Here is an 18,885-nt window from a genome sequence, read left to right as displayed (position 1 = left end):
GAGCACAAATATTTCAGGGCATACTTTTGCCCAGAAGATAGTGCTCCCTGCTTTAAATCCTTCTAAAACTGTCATGCAACCACCTTATTTCCCAAATAATATTTCCCTGAGCTAAGTTTAGTTGCTTGCTGTACAATGCTAAAGTTTCTTTAAAAAATAATAATTAAGAATTGTTGTGCATTAACTAAACGGAAGTTACTTATCTGCAAGCCAGACTCTTTTCACACACTAGATCAACATTATTCTTTCTTTCCTGTTTCCTTTAATTTCTCACACAAATATTCTAATTAAATAAGTCCTACATTATGGCTACAGTTTCTCTCTTGCTTGAGAAGCTTTAGCTGCCAAGTATGAAGTAGTAGCTTGTAAAGACCTGATGATTCTTTTTTTCTCAACCTTCTGGCTGTAGTTGATAATACCCTAATTGTTGCAGGAAACTACTGTATTACAATGGCAAGCAGATGTTACATTAGTTAGATAAGCTATATAACCCTTTCAAGTACAATGCCAAAAAAGAAGAAGTGAAAATGGACTGTTTTATACCCTGTTCATGAAAATTTAGGATCCAAGTTGTGGGCTTTTTGCCATACATTACTTTTCTAGAAATCCAATAGTCTTATGACTATGACATTCCCAAGCCTTACAGTTCATACCATTTGTTGATTGATATGTGACAGTTCATATATGCAATTTAACCTATGTCAAACATATCATTGATGTACATGTGTAAATATCATATATATGTATGAGAGTTGGAAACCCAATGCCAATTGTGGGCTCCTAACGTTTACGCATACATAATAAAATTGGTATTACACACAATCCCCTGGTATAGTCATAAATGTAAAGTGCCCTTAAGTGGACTTTTGTAAATGTTAAGATGGTGGCTTTGATGGAGCCACAAGTGAAATTCATTGAGTACTAATACTTCCAAAATCTGCAGAAATATTTATCAGATGAATGGCTCTGACAAAGAGTCTTCACAAAGATTTTTAAGGAAGCCTGAAACTTACATAAAATTATTACTTCATCCACAGCCAACATAAGAAATCACTTTTTAAAAATCAATAGGAGTTACTCCATAATATTATATATGTTTACAATGAAAGGGGTAGGAAACTGTGGCCTTTTAGATTTTGGACACCAACTCCAATCAGGTCCAGCCAGTATGGCCAATGGCCAGAGATTACATAAATTCGAAGTCCATCAACATATGGGGAACATTGGGTATTCTTGGCTGACAGAGTTAAACATGCTAACTATGCAATCCAATGCAGAAGCAAGTGCTACTGAGTTCAATGAAACTTACTGAGGTAAGTGTGTGGGATCACAGCCCTAACTGTATACTTCATTGCAGTATACTTTTATATTGAAAAAAGGTACATAGATGTCACTTTACTTTGAAAGCAGAGTTCATCTCAGAAATGTTAGCAAGAGCTATCTGGGCCACTTTAGTATGCATCCTGAGTGACTCAACAGAAATGCTGTTCGTTTATACTAGTGAAGAACTGATGAATCACTAGCCCTGGCATAGCATGGAAAGTTTTTCTGAGATTTTGAAGACTCATTTTCCCAAGGGTTTTTCAAATAAATGACATTGTTGCCTTGAAACAAACCTCACCACTTTCTCCAACTCTGAGCAGAGAAACTACACGTGAATCAATGGCAAAACTTTATAGTTCTGAGCCAACCAATACAGAGTGCCACTCTACATGTTCCCAGAAATTTTAATGTTATTTTCACCCAATAGCTATTTTAGAATGCAAAATAGCCACAGGTAGCTTCAGAAATATACTGATATATTTTCCCCAAAGGTGGGAAATCATTTCTAAAGACAAACTTCTAATAATATTTTATGAATGTGCATATCTATACCTACAGAAAGAGCATCAGAATAGCTCTACACTATATGGAACCTTATCAGTTATCTAGGATAGACAAAGAATTACAAAACCCAGGCTACCTATATTTGAAATGGAAAGATACATACTTCTGTAAATGAATGAAAATCTTAAAAGTCTCCAAATGTAAGATAAAAGGCGCAAGTCTATGTGTCTTTTTTTTTTTTAGAGAGAGAGAAAGAAGCATTTTTAAAGGCTTATTTTTGAATATGTGCCGTGGTATTTAATCAACACAGTCCTGAAATTAATAGACCTAACATTACATTGGCTATAATGCTATGCCTCTACTTACATGGAATTCAACAACAGTTACGATTTGTCTACCAAGCATATACATTGACTGAAGACTTACAGTCATGATCAGTCCCCTTTCCTGGAAATATTTGACCAATGGAACCGTGTTCTGCTTGAAATTCGTTAGGCGTCTCTGCGTAGCTTTGAGGTTATCGTCGGGTCTCCCCTGCTGCTCTGCACGCTTCATTAACCGCTCTTTCAGCCGCTGATTTGAACAGGACAAAAACACCACCAAATCTGGGGTGCAGATCTGTGGAGATAATATGCCAAATGAATTAAATATTAAAATTAGTAGACTGGTTCACATTAGCTTCTGGAGAGTCATTGTTTCATTTCTGTGAGAAAAGGACAACAAGAACTGAGCATGTCTAAGAACTAGTTGTGAACCCTGAAAACCTCAGTATTTTCTCACGTGAAAGTATGCTGTTGCTGTCTGCTACTTATAACATTCTTAACTGGAGTCATTCCCCTCAGCAATTCCAAGTATTTAGGACTTATAAATTAGTACTGTTTTCCCAGTAGTGATGTATGGAAGTGAAAGCTGGACCATAAAGAAGGCTGATCGCCAAAGAATTGATGCTTTTGAATTCTGGTGCTGGAGGAGACTCTTGGGAGTCCCATGGACTGCAAGAAGATCAAACGCATCCATTCTTAAGGAAATCAGCCCTGAGTGCTCACTGGAAGGACAGATTCTGAAGCTGAGGCTCCAATACTTTGGCCACCTCATGAGAAGAGAAAACTCCCTGGAAAAGACCCTGATGTTGGGAAAGATGGAGGGCACAAGGAGAAGGGGACGACAGAGGATGAGATGGTTGGACAGTGTTCTTGAAGCTACCAACATGAGTTTGACCAAACTGCGGGAGGCAGTGGAAGACAGGAGTGCCTGGCATGCTCTGGTCCATGGGGTCACGAAGAGTCGGACACGACTAAATGACTAAACAACAACAATTAGTACTGTAGGATATACAGTGGGAGCAAGGAGACAGAAGAGTGTCCTTTTCTCTCTCTGCCCCACGCCCATAGTGTACTGCTATAACATGGCAGAAAATTCCAGATCTGTAACTTCTTTATATATATAAAAAGAAGTTAATTTTCTAAATCAATTTCTTTCTTTTTTCAATTAAAGAGCCTTTTTTCTCATGTAAATTGAGTACCAGCTGGTAAGGAAACCATAGGACATTATACCACTTGTTGCCTATGTGCACACAAATTAATATTCACCGTGACCAGCACCCAAGGAAGAGGTAGATCGGAACACCCATAAAGCTTCAGAAATGTGATCTTGTCACTTAAACAAAAAGGCATCCATCATTGACTATGACACTCCTGTTCTCAATAATAAAGTTTCTTCATAATAATACATAGCTGACATAAACAACCCTAATTTAACTGTTATTCTTTTACCAGCATAATTGTTGTGTTAAAGTCTTAAGACAGATATTTACTTTTCACTGTCTATGATGGGAGTAATTATTTTCTTTGAAACTATTAATATGGCAGCTGTCGCACATAATTTGCCTGACGGTTAAAGTGTACATGGCAGGGGACAGGACAACCTAGTTAACTACATAATTAAAACATCCTGAACTGTCCTCCTCCCCCAATTTAGTTCACATTGTTTAATTGGGAAGATGAGGATATGGCACAGAGGATGTCCTATGGAGAGCAATGTCAATGTTATTAGCATTTGGAAAGGAAGTGTTTAAAAAGGGGGTGGATTGCTGGCATAAGTTATTTAATATTACAAAGGGGAACACATTCAGAATTGACGTGTACAATTAACTCAATAGAAGTCTGTATCACATATACACTGCCTCCTCGTGCAGCCTTATTCCCTATCTACAGCTTATATATATCAGCCTGCGTAAATTTATACAGCTTGGTGTGTGAGTGTGTATACATATACACATTCATTCCCTCTATTTTATGCTTGTAACAGAATGCCTGGAGGCATGAAACAACCCAAACTCTTATACTGTATATATTTTTTGAAACATTTTTTGTACTTCTGCAGATCTCTGGGAGTTTACTGATACCTTCTTCTTGTGGAATGGATGGCAATGTTTTGGCTACATAAGTAGCACCTGAACAGAGGAAACAGAAGTTTGACCAGAAATTTATAGAAGTTTATAAATATTGTTGGTTTCTTCAGGCTTGATTCCAAATGCTGGTTTTGACCTACAAAGTCTCATGCAGTTCAGGACCCCAATATCTCAAGGACCACTTCTCCCCACATGAACCAACCTGGACCCAATGTTCTTTATCTTCATCTTCTGTGAGGAGGTATGGAGGGTGGCTCCTCTAGAAGAGGACTTCTAGGTTGTGACTTCCCAGTTTTGGAATACCATCCCCAGGGAGGTGTGATTGGCATGAACAGTATGTTTTTAGCTGCCAGGTTAAAATATTTGTATCTACCCAGGCCTATGGAGTTTAATTATCTGCGTATTTTTAGTGGAGTGGGGTTGAACTAGATTTGCTGTGCACAGTAGTGTGAGCATTTTAGGTTGTTCTTATTCTTGTTTTATATCTATTTTTAATCTTTGCTTTTGTAAGTTGCTTTGAGTTCATTTTAAAAGCAACAAATAAAAATATTTATAGATAAATAAAATAAATAAAACCTATCCTACTGTTTCTTATGAAATACTCCATTTTGATTAATTTTTCCTAAAACCAACTTTAATCCAAATTGAGATAAAGAATGACCTTGCTGTGTTTTAAGCCAGTAATGTGTACACAGCCCTAATTAGACATAACAAAGCACTTCAAAAAATGGCCATCCTGCAGTTTCAGATTAATTAACAGTATGTGTGGGTTCCTATCATTATATACCAGGAACAGTAACAGCACAGAAGCCAACACAAAACCAATACAGAAGGGAATCAAAGGAGTTAGTAAACAAGCCTTTAGTAAACATCTTTGATCCTAAGATTTAATCCAGAAAGGGCCCCTCTGGACGTGTGTTTTCGTGGATGCATTCTGCAACTTGTCACTGATGTACTAATAGTGCATGAGTGGTGGGTGGATTCAGGACCATCCACACATCAAGCCACTTTGTTAGATATTTCAAAAGAAAGGGGAGGCTCTGAGAATGAAAATAGATTTTAAATATGGAAGGTCAAAAGGCTTGGTTAGGTTATCTTCTTGGCTGCGGGACCAGCTGCGGGGCCAGTAACTCAAGAAAAAGCTGGCCTAGAATGGCCGCTCACTGCTTCCACAGGGGTGGGGTGATGGTTGCGGCCCCTCGTGCTCTGCCTTCATCCTCGGCAGCCAGAACATGTTCACACCCAGCAGGATTGAGGGGCATTCTTCCCGCCAAACAGGATAGCTTCAAATGGTCCAATAAGAGGTCACGATCAGAAGGAGTGCCACAATGTTTTATTGTGCTTTTAATTCTGTTGGGAGCCGCCCAGAATGGCTGGGGAAACCCAGGTATAAATATATATATGGGGTATAAATATATTATTATTATTATTATTATTATTATTATTTATGATTGTTATTATTATATTATTATTATTATTATTGAATGGCCAAACATTGTGACAACACAATATGAGATGCCTGCCCAAGAAGTTTCTCATCTGTGTCCATTACAGGAGAACAGGTCACACAGCCATTGTTACAGCCTTATTTATGTGTGGTAGGTCTGACAGAACTCCTATTTACTCTCCCATCCAGATCGCTCCCATCACTGGTTTGGGAATCAGTGTACACAAAACGTTAGCCACACTCCATATCTATCCTGTTGTTTCTTAAGAAATAATGGGTTTTGATGCCCCTTTCCCCAAACCAGTTTTGATCCAAACTGAGAAAAAGGAACAATCTAGCTGCATTTTATGCTGGTAATGGATACACAGCCTTATTCTGGTTGCAATAGTGTAATGTGCAGCTTTCCAAGTCGTGTGTGTCTCCATGAATTATACCTGCAAAGTGTTAATTCTGTTCGAAACGATGCAGAAATGTGTATTTTGAGATAGCTAACATTTGATTTTCATTCACAGGCTTGAGCTGGAGAGTCTTAAATCCTATGAAAAGGTGATTCAATTACTATAATATAAAGCTGGTAACTCCCAAAATAAATATAACCTATGTTACAGAGCATCATAAAACTTGGGATTCTTTGACACATTTTCACTTCCTTCAGTTGTGAAAGGAACAATAATTCCCTAGGGAGCTGAGCAAGAAAGTTGTCACGGCTCATGATTCATCCAAATCCATTAATGTTTGTTAAGCACTTTCAGAGTATCATCGATTCATTCCCTATTGAATATAAAGTATTCATGGGACGTTAAGAAGAACTGTTTTAATCTGATTTGACTGCTTTTTGTAACCCTTTCCCCCTTCAATCATGTCCTTTGTTCTCAGTTTAGCAGGCAAAATCAATGGGAATTCTTAATAATTTTTGTACAGCAGGCCTAAAGCTTACTTTGATAATGCATACAGGAAAACCTCTGAGAACACTACGGAGAATAAACAGCAGGGCATTTCATTCTTGAGTAGAAACCATCAAGACAAAACTTGCTATGTATTTATTTTTGTGTGACACAGACTGATAGATGAATAGGAACGAATAGGAAATAAGACACTTGGACATCACACAAAGCTGTTAAGGTGTTTTTAGAACCTGTACAAAACTGAAGTTTGGTGCACGCAGGAATTACTAGAAAAATGAGAATATGCTACACAACAGTGCTAATATTCTCTGGAGAAGGGGCAGGCTGCATGGACTGCAGCAAAAGGGGTAGGGTTGTTCTGCTCTGGCTCTGTGAAGGCACCCATGGGGCAAAGCAGGGTGTTGCTCACAGCACTACTAATGACTTGCTATACGGCTTCTATGCTCTGCCCCTTTTGAAGAACTGGAAATTCTTAAAGGGCCAACCAACGCTCTGGCACTTCTGTGCCCCATGGCCCTTTGCACTGTTGGACTAGAGTTGCAGTTCCTGGGGCTCAGAACAATGCATCCAAGACAGCCTTGGCTCTGGTTCTATGAGTCTCAGACAGACCTGCCAGCTTCAGGTTCAGTGGACCCCTGATCGCCAGCAACAGGCTCAGATCAGGAAATTCATTCCAGTCCCCAGTATGGTGTCCTGGTCACTCCAGAGTCTTGACACAAGCAACATTATTAATATAGTTTGGATTTAAACTATTTGTAAGCTGGAATTGTTTTAGTGTCTTGGCTGCTTCTCAAATAACCTATGCACATTAAGAAAAAAAATCTGCATAGGAAGGAAGTAGTGATAAGGTCAGCCACGTTTCCTGAATCTGTATATAGATAGGCTGCTAGCTATCTGGAGTAGGAGTTTATAGATACATTTTGTATCCCACTCTTGCTTTATAACTGCAATTTGACTTCAGACTTTTTATTTATTTTACAAATAACATGCATTAGTGTGAGGTGCCCTGGGGATAGTTATGTTGACAAAGAGCACAGCAAACAATAAGAAAATAATTGTAACAATAAAATACTACAAAAGGTCAAAAGAAGTAAAATAGCAGATAAAACTAGCAGCAATAAATGGTCTTCCAAAGAACAATTAAAAGGCCCGGCATTTTTATATCTGAAAAAGATGTTCATATTGATAATTTTGCTGCTTATTTGACAGGGTAGTCCTTATTTTTCACAGGACCATACAGCTGGGTTGGGGAAGCTGTGACTGTTGTAGCCAAACTTCCAAAAGCCCAGCTACCATGGTCAGTTCTGGTCAGGGATGATGTAAATTGTAATCCAGCAAAATCTGGAGGGTCACAGGTTGCCCATCAATGCTGCAGGTCATGTAGTCTGACATATTGCTGCAAAGCCGGGCCCTGCATTCACCACCCCACCACAGATTAGCCCACTGTGGTACAGGACCAAAGATATGTATGCTGCAGAAAGGCACCTGCAGAGATGCTGCTCCAAAATGACTCTTTGCCATCAAGCTAAAATGGAACTGAATTAAGGCTCCTTCTTTTAGATGCCACAACTGCAAATTCTTTTTAAAAAGAAAGGCTATGCTTGCAATGCCCACATGGTAGCTTCACATTTACACAAAAATGAATGGCACAAAACATTTTCCATACATAGCCCTACAGATGTATCACCTGTACATTATTCTCAGATCACAGTACATCCATAGTGAATTGCTGTGCTCCACCTTCCGAGATGTATGTCCTTGAAGCCCTCACTATGCCTTAGCTAGCATAAATAAAAGAAAGCACACTTTGTGTGTGGCAAAAGATGGAACTCCATTTCTTTCTAAGGCATTTTCTGTTTTACCTCTGCATTTAAGATATCATTGCCCTTTCTGGGAAGGAGATTCCTTACAAAGAAGAAATTATAATGACTACCATGCTGTAGTAAATTTCCTTAGGCAAGTATAAATGATCATTTATATTCCTATTCTGCATGTAACAGTGACATTAATGGAGTCACTGCAAAAATTAGAATCTATTTTGTATTCACACAGCACAGGTTACCATTCAATGCACCACTGAATCACTTTTCCCTCCATATATATATAAAGCCCTTCTTAGTCACTGTTTCGTTTTAAAATAAGCTTAATGTCTTCAGTATTTCAAACAGACATTTTCCTTTGGTGAATCAAATGACAATCCAAAGAACGAACAGCTAAAACAATGAAAGGGATAACTATAGCTGTTGGAGCTTCTGCATGTTTACAATATGATACACAGTGGGAGACTTGCTAAATGAGGCATAGGCAAACTCAGCCCTCCAGATGTTTTGGGACTACAACTCCCATCATCCCTGACCACTGGTCCTGTTAACTAGGAATGATGGGAGTTGTAGTCCCAAAACATCTGGAGAGCCGAATTTGTCTATGCTTGTGCTAAACCTTGAGCCTTGAGCATGGTTGGAAGAATTCAGAAGTGTTTGCTTCAGTTTTTGATTAATCAAAATTTAGTCCTGCACCCAAAGCAGGATAAACTGTGGATAGCCTTAGCCATGCTTTAAACAAGCCAACTTCACACCATGGTTCTGTCTTCCTTCAATAAACCTTAGTTAAGATGAACCACTACTTAGTGTTTTAGACATAGTGCTAAACTATGCTTAATAAAACATGGAGACAGAAGCTTCCAGGCTCCTCCTAATTGCTTATTGTAGTGATACTTAGCAATTATGTAAGTTATATGTTCTATGTGCAACCAATTACTTCTAATTAGTTAAACTTTAAAACTCCCACTGGTTTCAAAGCTGGATGAGGAATTTAGAAACAGGTGGATAGCCCACAGCCCTTAATGTAAGCAACTCAGAGAATCTTTATTATAAGCCACCAAGAGAATTACAGGGTGGTATATAAATGTCATTAATGCATAATAAATACATTTTAAGGAAACTACTCCTACTCAGGAAACTACTACTACTCCTATTCAGAAGGGCCAGACCAGAAAAATAATATCCGCTAATAAAATGTGGGGGAATGAAATGACAATCCATCCTCAAAGTGGACATTCTGGTTTATCTTACAAACAAACTGGATCAGTTCATCTTTGCATATACATCGCTGGATTTGATTACTCTGCACTTGTTAACTGTGAGCTGAATATGTTAATATTTCCACTGAAAATGATTAATGGAGATGGTGTGAGATCATATGAAAGGTCATGGAAGAGAAGGCAACCAATGACTACTAGTCATGATGGCTACATGTTGTCTCAAATATCAGAGGCAATATGCCTGTGAATACCAGTTGTTGGGGATCATTAGTGGTGGAGCGCTACTACACTCATGCCCTGATTGTGAGGGTCCCACAGATATTTGGTTGGCCAGTTTGGGAACAAACTGCTGGACCTGATGGCCACTGGTCTGATCCAGGACAACTCTTACGTTCAAATCTAGGATGCTTGATCTATGTTAGATCTTTCCTGCCTGGAAGTCAAGACTTGATACTGCAGTCATCAACTGATAAATCAGTTGATATGAATTTGTGAATCCATCCAGACATGGAATATTAATTTCTCTGATTAGCTGCCAACAGGGAAGAGAGAGGCTGATAGCTGTCTTGAATAAATATAAGAAGCCATGACTTCCCTGTAGTTTGCCTACATAACTGGTATTCATTTTATTGTAAATACAGAGTCTTGCCCCAACAGGATATATGGCATGGGGAAAACTCTGCTCATTCCCACTCATGCAGACATATGCCCTAGTCAATGATCCCCTGCATGTGTGGGTTGTGGTAAAAACTGCCTACTAAGGTTTCCTTGTTCACTACAGTGAATAGAGCAGTCTACATGCATTAAAGAATATAAGCTTGCAGCTGTCTTATGTCATTGAGGTGAACAGGGAAAGTTGCTGATATAGAAACTCCATGTGTTCATAGAAGTGGGAAGGTAATAAAAATGATGTGAGATGATATGTTAGAGTGGTCAAAGCAGCTTGCCTCTCCTCGGGGAGCTGAACTAGGAGATTGGAGTATGCTCTGGCTTGTGGTTTTGTCAATATTTTCTATTACAGTGTTGCCTAGAAAACTGGGCAACAGATTGTTTATTTCTCCTTATTAGTCCTAAAATTTATCATTTTATAAGTAACTACTGCTGTTTGGTTTACAATAGGCCCTCTGTCCTTTGCACTCACATTTATATAAGATAACTATAGCAGCAGTAAATAAGTTCAAGCCCATTATGATATACAGACTTTTACACTCGTTCCAATGGATGAATGTAACACAGGAATGGGGTGGGGTGGGGTGGAGTAAGAACATTTGAAGAAAAGTGCTATTAAACTATAGTCAGCCCACATCCGCTTGAGAATGCTTGGCTGACATTGAAGAGGGCCTCACTGGAGCAGAGGATGGTATTTAATATGCTAGTCTTGCAGGTGATTCACTGACTTTCAGCCTGGATGACAGGTAAATGTTAAGCCAGACCTCTTTCTCAGCATTTTCCAACATGCATTTCGAATTTAAAGAGCTTCCTAATATTTGCTAACTCTCTGAAATGTGTTATGCTGGAGAGGTAAGTGTTTGTTTACCTAATGCTTTTGAAGAAAGGGCAAATCAAAATTCAGTATTTGAGAAATTATATATTAATCAAAACTGTTCCAAGAATCCAAAGGTCTTTTTCAATTAACTAGCTGCTTAGGTGCTCTATAGATATTACAGAAGTATTGTGTGTCACATAATAACATACATGGGGAACATAAAATGCTTTATTTTGCTTTCTGCTGCCTGTTTAGATCTATGATATTTATTTTTATGATGCCAGCCTATTTCTGTTTCAGTTTATTAAGATTCATGTTTACTGTTTATTTGTGCACCACTTATCCATGGCACTACCATTAATAAAATAAAAACAGCACTTATTTATATTTGTTTTAATGCTTACAGATTTTATATTTGTATTTAGGTATGATTCTTCAATGTAAGTTTGTTTTTAACTGACTTATAGCTTTGGACATGTCTTCTATGCTTTTACCTGGACACTTTATGGAGATTTTTAAAAATCAAGTGGTTTGTTTGTTTGCTTAATAAATGAATTGCTGTTGAAGACTATGCTGCACCTACATTACAAGAGTAAGGTTGATTGCATAGGTGCCTTTCAAAAAAGTCATGTCTGACTGGGATCTATGAACATGAGGAAGCTGAGGGGAGGTGTCTCAGTCTGAGTGACAAATTACTGAGACAAACAGCTAAGCAGATAGATGAGTTAAGCACATCCTCAACTTTAGCAAAAGGGCAAGGAGACTAAAACACACAACCTCCTCACCAATGATTTTCATAACAACTTTCAAACAAAGCAATCCTCGAAAACAAATATAATCCAAATACCTTCTTCCAGCGCTTTTATATAGATGTTAAATAGAATAAAGTATAAGATGGAACCTTGTGGAGCACCATACATTGAAAAAACAATACTGTATGTTCAACATAAATAATCAAGCACCACATCTGAGGCCTTCCGGGAAGTTAGCAGAGTCTCTGGTCACCCTAATCCCACCCAGCATGGCAACCATCAAGCTCAAAAGTGATGGGCCTTACACCTTCTATGATTTTGTCAACATCTTTAGGACTTCACAAACTAAAAGCTATTGATAACAGCCGACAAGCAGCTTTGAAAGGTACGTTCAACATGAAATCCAGTTCAAAACAGACACAATCACTTGTTTCACCAAAGTGCTTTGCAAATTCATCACAGTGGGCCACTGAAAGATCTTCCACTTTAATACAAGGAGCAAAGTGTAGAATGCCCATTGCCACTCAGAATAGGTCTGCTAACCAATTCTGCATGGACACAATGGTGCCAAAGCACCATTGCTGCTATGGTGTGGTTCATAAGATGAGTTCTAATCTATGTTCCATCTGACTCATCACAAGTATTCCTGCACTGTTGGTCTAGCCATCATAAGTAGGAGAGGGTGCTCTGGAGCAATTGTATTTTCTCATTCCAGAGGTTAGTCAGAATTTGGTAAAACTCCCAGACAATGCACTTTTGAAATGTAACCTTTGCTTGTGTCTTTAACCAAACGTCATATTGGTTGTTTCCGTATCTGGCAATGTGAAATCAATTCAAAACACAGGATTTTCATCACTTGGCTTGCTTTCATATAAATTAATGAAGCATCCTACTAAACAACTGTATTTCTCAAAATGTATTTTGGGGTAGCTTTTGGTCAAGAATATGAAATGTCAGAATTGAATCCCGATGAGCTCAAAATAAGGACAAACTCTGAAGAATCTGTTCTACACATGAATTAGTCATTTTCCCTGCAAAAGCAGCTTGTACAAAGATGTTCTCTAGTCAATATGTCCTGCAGTACAAATCACTTTCAATAACTATTAATCGGCATCTTAAGTAATAAGACAAGAAAGTTTCACAAGACATCTTTTTCAAGCACAATAAAAATTTAATAGCAAAGTAAACTGAGTTAAAGCGAAATTTGAGATCACACAAAAAACTAATTCAATAAAAGGTGTACTATTACCTAACACGTTTGTCTTACAAAAGCTATTGTATGAATGCTGTATTCTAGTTCAGAAGCCCATAATAACCTTGAGGCTGCCTCTCTGTGTGAAAAAAATATGCTGATGAAATTGTGCTCTTCCTAATGAGCACTGAAAATGTGCCATTAAGGAATAACCTTTTCTCTTTGCTTTTAAAATCAGGAATGTATGAAAAATACGATTTGTTAAATAGGATCTTTTTCTTCCCTTTGGAGCCATTTAATTATATAGGAAAGAAAGTGCTGTCATTGTTCGATACATGACAGAATTCTGGTTGTTTTGAAGAGCATGGGATCATGATACTCCCAAAATGTATGTCAAGAAAACAACCTTTGATCTTCATATAATCAAGCATTTACAAAGAATTTGGGGCAATGCCTACTGATCTGAAAAGAGTAATATTTAGTCTTTCTGGCATTCAGCTTCTTAACAAAAAGAGCTTATCATATTTTTCTTTAAACTTGTTAAGGTGTCTTGAATAACAAATATCTTACTTGGTCCTCAAAGGAAAGAGCCTGAGCAACATCTCTTGGAAATCCATCAATAACAATACCCTCTTCATCAGGAATCTGCATTAATCTCTGCTTTATCTCAGTGATGGTTGTTTCCTTGCAGGGTGAAAAACAAGCACAAGAAGGTTTATTAGTTTGTTAATAGTATATATTAAGAATGCATACAAAAATCTTGCCAAAGCGAGTAACATGCCATTGCCATGTTTGTACCTGTGGGGCTAACTCTCCAGTGGTAATTATCTTGGCAATCAGGCTCCACTTTCGATTACTACTTGTGTTGTGGATCTTCTTTCTTAACAATTCACCAACAGATATGTACTCAAATCCATAGCGTTCAGCTATTTTCAGACTCTGGGTTCCCTTTCCACTTCCCGGACCGCCTATTATTTATAAGAAAAAAGGCAATTATATTTTCTCAGATTCATTACGAACTACCCACCACCTGTGCCAGTCTGCCAAAATCTTTCCCAAAGATGTGGAATGTAACAGTCTCCAAATTGCTAACTAGCTGCACACTAGGAGATTTCTCAGACTGCGGTCCAATGGAACCCCGGAGTGCCACAATGCAGCCCAAGGGGTTCCACAAAGAAAAAACTTGTTAATGGTGGGAAAGTGCACGAAATGTGTGATTTCAATTGAACTGCAGCCATGGGAATTAAATGCACTACCCAAGCAATAGTCATGGGAATCCCTTTCTTTCTTTCCCTGACTGCTATAACCAAGGGTTAAATCAGAAGCTACTAGGGAGGGTGGCATTTCCTGACATCGCACATCACCTGCAGATAGGGAGAAGGGTGAGACAGAGGGGAGCATTGTACAGGTGTGGCAGTGGAGCCAATCCAATGCACCTGCCCCCTCATCCCTCCCAGTCTCAGTATCTGGTGGAGACACTTGACACTGGAAAGTCAGGTAAGCAAAGCCACTCTACACTGCTATTAAGTTAAATGTGTTGTTCAAGCACCTGTCATGGGGATCCCTCATCCTCCTCTTAGCAACTAACACTGAGCTGCAGCCTCGGGAAAGGGTTAAATATGCTGCTCTTTTAACACTTAAGGCAGAGGTTTTCAACCTTTTTGAGTCCACGGCTCCCTTGACCAACTGCATTCTTTCTGTGGCACCCCTGTGGGGCTCAGGAGCCCAGTTATGTCACCTCTTTCCGGCACAGCTGGCAGCATCTCACCCTTTTTCGAACACCTTGTAAAGTGTTCCCTCAGCCTACTCTCCTATCCCTCTCCTTGGGAGTCCTCCAGGCAGCCGCCGCCACCGCCTCTGGTATCTGAGCTGCACCCCCTTGCCCAAAGAGAGGTGCCTCCTCACACTGCCCCACAGGGGGCTTGGAAGCTCCCCCTGGCCAGCCCCAGAGGCCCCCATTCACCTGGGGACCTTGTAGCCGGGCTGCTGCAATGAGCAGCTGTGCATGCCTTTGGGAGGCAGAGATGCAAGAGGGCACCCAATGAGGGAGGGAAGGAAAGAAAGAGGGACAGAGGCCAGTGCTGCCTGCGGCACTCCTGACTATCATTCAAGGCACCCCAGGGTGCCACAGCACACTGGTTGAAAACCACTGAGCTAAGGAGAGCTAAGAACTCTTTCTGATGAGAACAGAACCCTTAAGAATGGCAGTCAAAACAAAGGCTTCTCCCATCAGTGGAGACCAGGAGATTGAAAAACTTTCTTGTCAATGGCACTGCTTTTCAAAGTTGCCAGTCCAGCTGTGTCTCCCTTGCTTGCTCTCCAGTTAACCAACTTGCTCCCTTCTCTTTTCAAAGGGAAAGGTTTAAACTGCTGAAACTTTGTGGAGGGAGGGATGCCACATTGCCCCCCATATTTGGGGAGGAAATGCTTTCTCCCTTGAAGGGTTTCCCCAGTTGCAGCCTTGTCCCCTATCAAATAAAAGTGAAACAGTCCATTCTGTTTGGAGCATGAGAAAGAGGTGCGCTATTAGGAAGCACATAGGGTGTAACTATCCCTGGTATCCCAAAGGTTTGGATATGAAGTCTGATAGTTTCTCCTATTTATAGGCTTTTTGGTTATTCTGGAGACGCTGGAGGCACTGCCACTTCTGCCTATTACATCTGGCAGTCCCTGGCACTAATAACAAAACACTTCGGCATTTGGGCAACTTGCTGAATATGGTTTTCCAAACAATTCTTTGTTTATCCCGGTCAGTCAATTTGCCTACATCACTTAGCCCTCATCCTTCAAAGTTATCTATGAACTGATACCCATTTCAAACAGTTAATCCACTGGCTAAACGGTTAAAAAAAAAAAGCCACACTTAATCCAAGAAAACTATTCGTTCTCCTTGCCTTCTTACCTATGACAAGGATGATCTTAGGCCGAGATCTTGCAGGATCAAATACCTCATATTCTTCAATAAGTTCGGCTGTTTCTGAGAGATCCGTGTCACTCTCTATGGAAAACTGGTGGATTGGAGGAAGTCGCTCATACCGCCGGTAAGGAAAGTTGGGATTGTCTGGGAGCACTTCATAATAGTAAAAAGAAAGAAAGAAAAGAAAAAGGAAATATGAAAACCAGAACTCTTCTTACATTTACTGGTAATGAAGATCAGGAATATTTTAACAACGCAACTGTTGGCATGAAATTCTGGCTGCCTAAAAAATAATTAAAAATAATAATAAGGGGCTTCTTATTTTTATACAGTTAGGTAACGTTTTCAATCCATCTGTACAGTGGTACCTCGGGTTACATACACTTCAGGTTACAGACTCCGCTAACCCAGAAATAGTGCTTCAGGTTAAGAACTTTGCTTCAGGATGACAACAGAAATCGTGCTCCGGTGGTGCGGCAGCAGCAGGAGGCCCCATTCGCTAAAGTGGTGCTTCAGGTTAAGAACAGTTTCAGGTTAAGTATGGGCCTCTGGAACCAATTACCGTATTTTTTGCTCTATACTTCTTCCCTCCTAAAAAGTAAGGGGAAATATGTGTGCGTCTTATGGAGTGAATGCAGGCTGCGCAGCTATCCCAGAAGCCAGAACAGCAAGAGGGATCGCTGGTTTCGCTGCTCAGCGATCCCTCTTGCTGTTCTGGCTTCTGGGATTCAGAATATTTTTTTTCTTGTTTTCCTCCTCCAAAAACTAGGTGCGTCTTGTCGTCTGGTGCATCTTATAGAGCGAAAAATACGGTAACTACTTAACCTGAGGTACCACTGTACTGGAATGCAGTAATGTATGCAGTGGCAGCAAAGGCACTGGCTGCTCTAACATCTCACAGGCAGGCACTGCACGTCATTCAAGCTGTTAGAAAAGTAAATCGTCCCTTTAAGAAAACTTTGGGTGGGATTCAACTAATTTTTTAATAAGAGCCAGTGAAATTAATGGACGTGATTAAGTTAGGTCCGCCGACGCCAACAGGGCTACTCTGAGTAAAATACCACTTTTTACGTTTTCCTCACAGAACCAGTTCCAGCTGGTTGCGGCTGGAATATAAAAATTCCTCACGGCAAACAGTTACGTTGTAATACTTGAAACAATTATCAGTTTAATTTAAAAAAACCTGCCTCCCGGCAAATCAAACCATGAAACAGAACATTCCTCTCGGAAGCCACTCTAGGCCAATCTGTTGCGACAGTAGGAATAGAAACAAGGCAGGCTTCCTGGCCTAGGGAAAAGAAGCGTAAAGTAATGGGACCAGCAAAACAGGTGTCAGAAGAATAAGCAGCCAGCAGGCCAAAAGAAGCCGATGGAGGCAGGTGGTTTTGAGAAGCCATCGGACAAGAGGCCCCGAGTGGGCCACAGTCTTCCTCGCTGCTGCCATTGCGGCCTATTGGCCCAGCCTCTCGCCTAGGCCTCAATTCACAGAGAGTGTGCAAGATGAGCGGAGAGTCTTGCTCCTTTTCCTTTTCCTTGTCATAGCTTTCTTGCTTCGAGGAGGTATATGGACAGGCAGAGGCTGCAAAAGAGCATCAGAAGCTGGCCTGGGGAGGCCAGACATTGGCAGTGGGCTCCCTGCTGATGTGCAGGCTTAGGAGGTGCCCAAAGATGGCGACAAAGAAACACAGGGAGGTAGCTTACCGTATTTTTTGCACCATAACACTCACTTTTTCCCTCCTAAAAAGTAAGGGGAAATGTCTGTGCGTGTTATGGAGGGAATGCCTATGGGTGGCATGCCTATGGATTTTCCTCCTCTAAAAACTATGTGCGTGTTATGGTCGGGTGCGTGTTATAGAGCGAAAAATACGGTATATTGAGTCAGACCCCCCCTGTCCACAATGACAGCAGGATCTCCATGGCTTCAGACTGAGCAAGGAAAATGTTCTTTGTCCCTGAGCAAAGAAAATTAGGCTATGAGGAGAGGCCCTGAGAGTGATGAACAGAGGGAAAGGAGGAAGCCAGAAGGAGAGCTGACCTAAGGAAAAGTGGAAGAAAGGCCATGTATACACATGCTGTAAATTTAAAGCACATTGTACAATGGTCAGAAAGATGAGCTACATATTGCCAGAGACTGAAGAACTGACAAATGCCACACAATTCGAAACAACTAGCCAAATATTTGCCTGCGGTCTTCCAATACCTAGTTTGTTGTGTTGTGCAAATCCAGCAGACAAATGGAGATTAAATGACAATCACAGATGGTTTATCAAAGCTAAGCAAACTGCCATGACTTCCTAAGGGAATAGGGATAGTGTTCTCTCTAGGGATAAAAAAGAGCTTCCATACTGAAGAGACAGTAAAGCACATGAAGCTACAGGTTACAATTTACTGGACATCACAAAGTTTAAAACTAAGCAACTCTGTGCTTAGTAAGCCCCTGAGAGTGAGTGGTTTCCTGCAGCGGCGTAGCGTGAGTTGTCAGCACCCGGGGCAAGGCAAGTAATTTGCGCCCCCTAACCCGGGGCAAGGCAAGTAATTTGCGCCCCCCCAACCCCTAACCTGCCGATCTGAGTCGAGTTGCTGCTGGCGCTGCCGCCCAAACCACGCCGCTTGCCCGGAGGAGGAGGGAGGCAGAGAGGCGAGGAAAATGCAACATGGCCCAGCAGCTGCAGCAGCAGCAGCGGAGGCGGGGCTCTGAGGAGGGGCTGCCTGGCACGTCCTCCGCGGCCCTGACGCGCGGGGCTGAGAGCCGCTGCCTGCCGGACACCTTCAGCCCAGGCGCGCGCACAGCTCGTCGGTTCCACGAGACATGGGGCTCTGCTACAGCCTGCGCCCGAGGCTCTTCGGCGACTCCGGAGGCAGCGAGCGCGCCCCCCCAGATGTTGCGCCCGGTGCGGCCGGCCCCCCTG

At 40.8% G+C, this 18,885-nt stretch overlaps 1 protein-coding gene across 1 annotated transcript in view; it reads right to left on the bottom strand.

Moving 5' to 3' along the window:
* The window catches only part of AK5 (adenylate kinase 5), an 88,303-nt gene that overhangs the window by 58,513 nt on the left and 10,905 nt on the right, over positions 1-18,885 (bottom strand). Inside the window, exons 3-6 of the mRNA XM_081009000.1 lie at positions 15,962-16,129; positions 13,858-14,027; positions 13,630-13,743; positions 2,254-2,445 (exon numbers count right to left, since the gene is read on the bottom strand). Of these exons, the coding sequence (XP_080865126.1) occupies positions 2,254-2,445; positions 13,630-13,743; positions 13,858-14,027; positions 15,962-16,129 (644 nt within the window). The remainder of the gene's footprint in view (positions 1-2,253; positions 2,446-13,629; positions 13,744-13,857; positions 14,028-15,961; positions 16,130-18,885) is intronic.

This window comes from Podarcis pityusensis (assembly GCF_964106645.2).
Source record: "Podarcis pityusensis genome assembly, chromosome: 6".
NCBI lineage: Eukaryota > Metazoa > Chordata > Lepidosauria > Squamata > Lacertidae > Podarcis > Podarcis pityusensis.
Note: the sequence above shows the minus strand (reverse complement) of the source record. Positions and strands in the feature narration are given on the sequence as shown.